General features: G+C 61.3%; 1 protein-coding gene across 1 annotated transcript in view; it reads left to right on the top strand.

The window, feature by feature from the left end:
* The window catches only part of LOC130588057 (retinoic acid receptor gamma-A-like), a gene marked incomplete at its 5' end in the record, with an annotated part of 4,459 nt that extends 2,505 nt beyond the window's left edge, over window positions 1-1,954 (top strand). The window contains 2 exons of the mRNA XM_057389013.1: window positions 5-166; window positions 812-1,954. Coding sequence (XP_057244996.1) covers window positions 5-166; window positions 812-987 — 338 coding nt within the window. The remainder of the gene's footprint in view (window positions 1-4; window positions 167-811) is intronic.
* Window positions 1,955-1,961: the final 7 nt, after the last annotated feature.

Raw genomic sequence — 1,961 nt, forward strand, 5'->3', positions numbered from 1 at the left:
TCCCCAGACCGGATGGAGCTGGAGCAGCCCCGGCGGGTGGAGCGGCTGCAGGAGCCGCTGCTCGAGGCTCTCCGCCTCTACGCCCGGCGCCGGCGCCCGCGGCAGCCCCAGCGCTTCCCGCGGATGCTGCTCAAAATCACCGACCTGCGCGGCATCAGCACCAAGGGTGAGCGACCCCCAAAGCCGGGTGACCTCACGGGGACCCCAAAACCCCCCAGTCCCCCCTGAGATCCCTCCCAAGGCCCCCGCAGCCACGGTCATCTCAAATGCTGCTCAAAGTCGCCGACGGTTTTGGAGTGACCCCCACACCCTCCTGAGACCCCTCCGGGACCCCAAAACCCACCAGGACCCCCCCAAACCTGCCCTTGGCACCAGTTGAAATTCTCAGGGAGGGGAGGATTGAGGGTTCTGGGGGGTTTCAAGGTTTTGAGGGGGGTTTGAAGCTCATTTTKGTGATCAAGGTATCTGGGAGGGGTCAGTGTTTTGAAGGCATTGAAAATTTGGGGAGGTTTTGAAAGTTGGGGGCTGTTGGAAGGCGGGAGGGTGTTGAAGCTCATTTTTGAGATTTTGAATGTTGAGATTTTGAATTTTGGGATTCAAGGTCTCTGGGGGGAATTCAATCTCTTGGGAGTGGTGTCAGAGTTTTGGAGGGATTAAAGTTCATTTTGGGGGTGTTCAAGGTCTTGGGGGGGGATCCAAGGTTTTGGGGGGTGTTGAAATTTGAAGGGGAATTAAAGCTCATTTTTTGGGAGGGGGTTCAGTCTCTCAGGAAGGAGGCCTTGAGGGAACTCTGACATTTTGGCTCCCCCAGGAGCAGAGCGAGCCATCACCCTGCGCACGGAGATCCCGGGGCCGATGCCCCCCCTGATCCGGGAGATGCTGGAGAACCCCGAAATCTTCACCGAGGTGGGGGGAGAGGGGCACCCCCCACCCCCAGACCCCCCCGCTGCCCAGGACAGCCCCCCTGGCCCCCCCAAATCCCCATAGCACCCCACCCCCATCCTGGGGAGGTCCCCAAAGCCCCTCCCCAGTGGGGTGGGACATTCAGAGCTGCCTTCCAGGGCCCCCCCTTTTGCTCCGGGGAGGGGGAGCTCCCCAAAGCGCCCCCCCCTCGAATTTGGGGGAGGGGGCAGAGACTGACAGAGCAAAGCTATTGCCTTAAGCTGGGGGGGTCTGGGCCCCCCCCAACCTCAGCTTCATGCCAAAGCCCCTCAGACCCCGCTGCCACCCCCCCTTGTACCGGGGGGGAATTGAGGGGGGAGCTCGGGGGCCCAGCCCCTCCCCCCCAAATTAATGCCTGACACTCTCGGGGTGCCCCCCCCCCGCAGTTTATTTATTGGACACAGGGTGGATTTTGGGGGGGACACCCCCATTGCCCCCCCCAGGACATCCCACCCCCCCTAATTTGGGGGGACCCCGTTTTTATTTGGGGGAGGCTGCTTGTGGGTTTTGCTTTTTGATGTTGTTGGGGTGGGGAGGGACACCCCAAAATTGCCCCCCCAAACACTACATAAACCAAAGATGGGGGACACAAGGTGACCCCCACAACCCCTCCCATTTTGGRAGGGGGCTCAAGCCATAGGGTGACCCCAAAATCCTGGGGTTCCCCCCAGACCCAAATGCCCTCCCAAATCTGTTACTCCCAGCCTGGCTGGATGGGGGGGGCTGGCCTTACTGCCCCCGCTCTTACATTTGCCCCCCCAAATTTGGGGGTGCAGAGCCCTCAGGGGGAGCCTGTTACACTACACAGAGGGGCTGCACTTTCACCCCTATTTATTCCTCTGCGTTTACATCGGGCCCCCCCAGCCCGGGGGCCCCCCCGCTGCCCCCCGCTAACCCCACCCCTCTTTTTGGGGGTCCCCCCTGCCATGTTTACAGCCCACCCGCCCCCTCCCGCGCCGGGGGGGGACACGGGACTTTTCTATTTTTGCAAAATAAAGTGATGGAAATTTTGGGGGGGG

Source organism: Malurus melanocephalus, unplaced genomic scaffold (assembly GCF_030028575.1).
Source record: "Malurus melanocephalus ecotype Western Australia unplaced genomic scaffold, MMel_1.1 scaffold_3226, whole genome shotgun sequence".
Classification (NCBI taxonomy): domain Eukaryota; kingdom Metazoa; phylum Chordata; class Aves; order Passeriformes; family Maluridae; genus Malurus; species Malurus melanocephalus.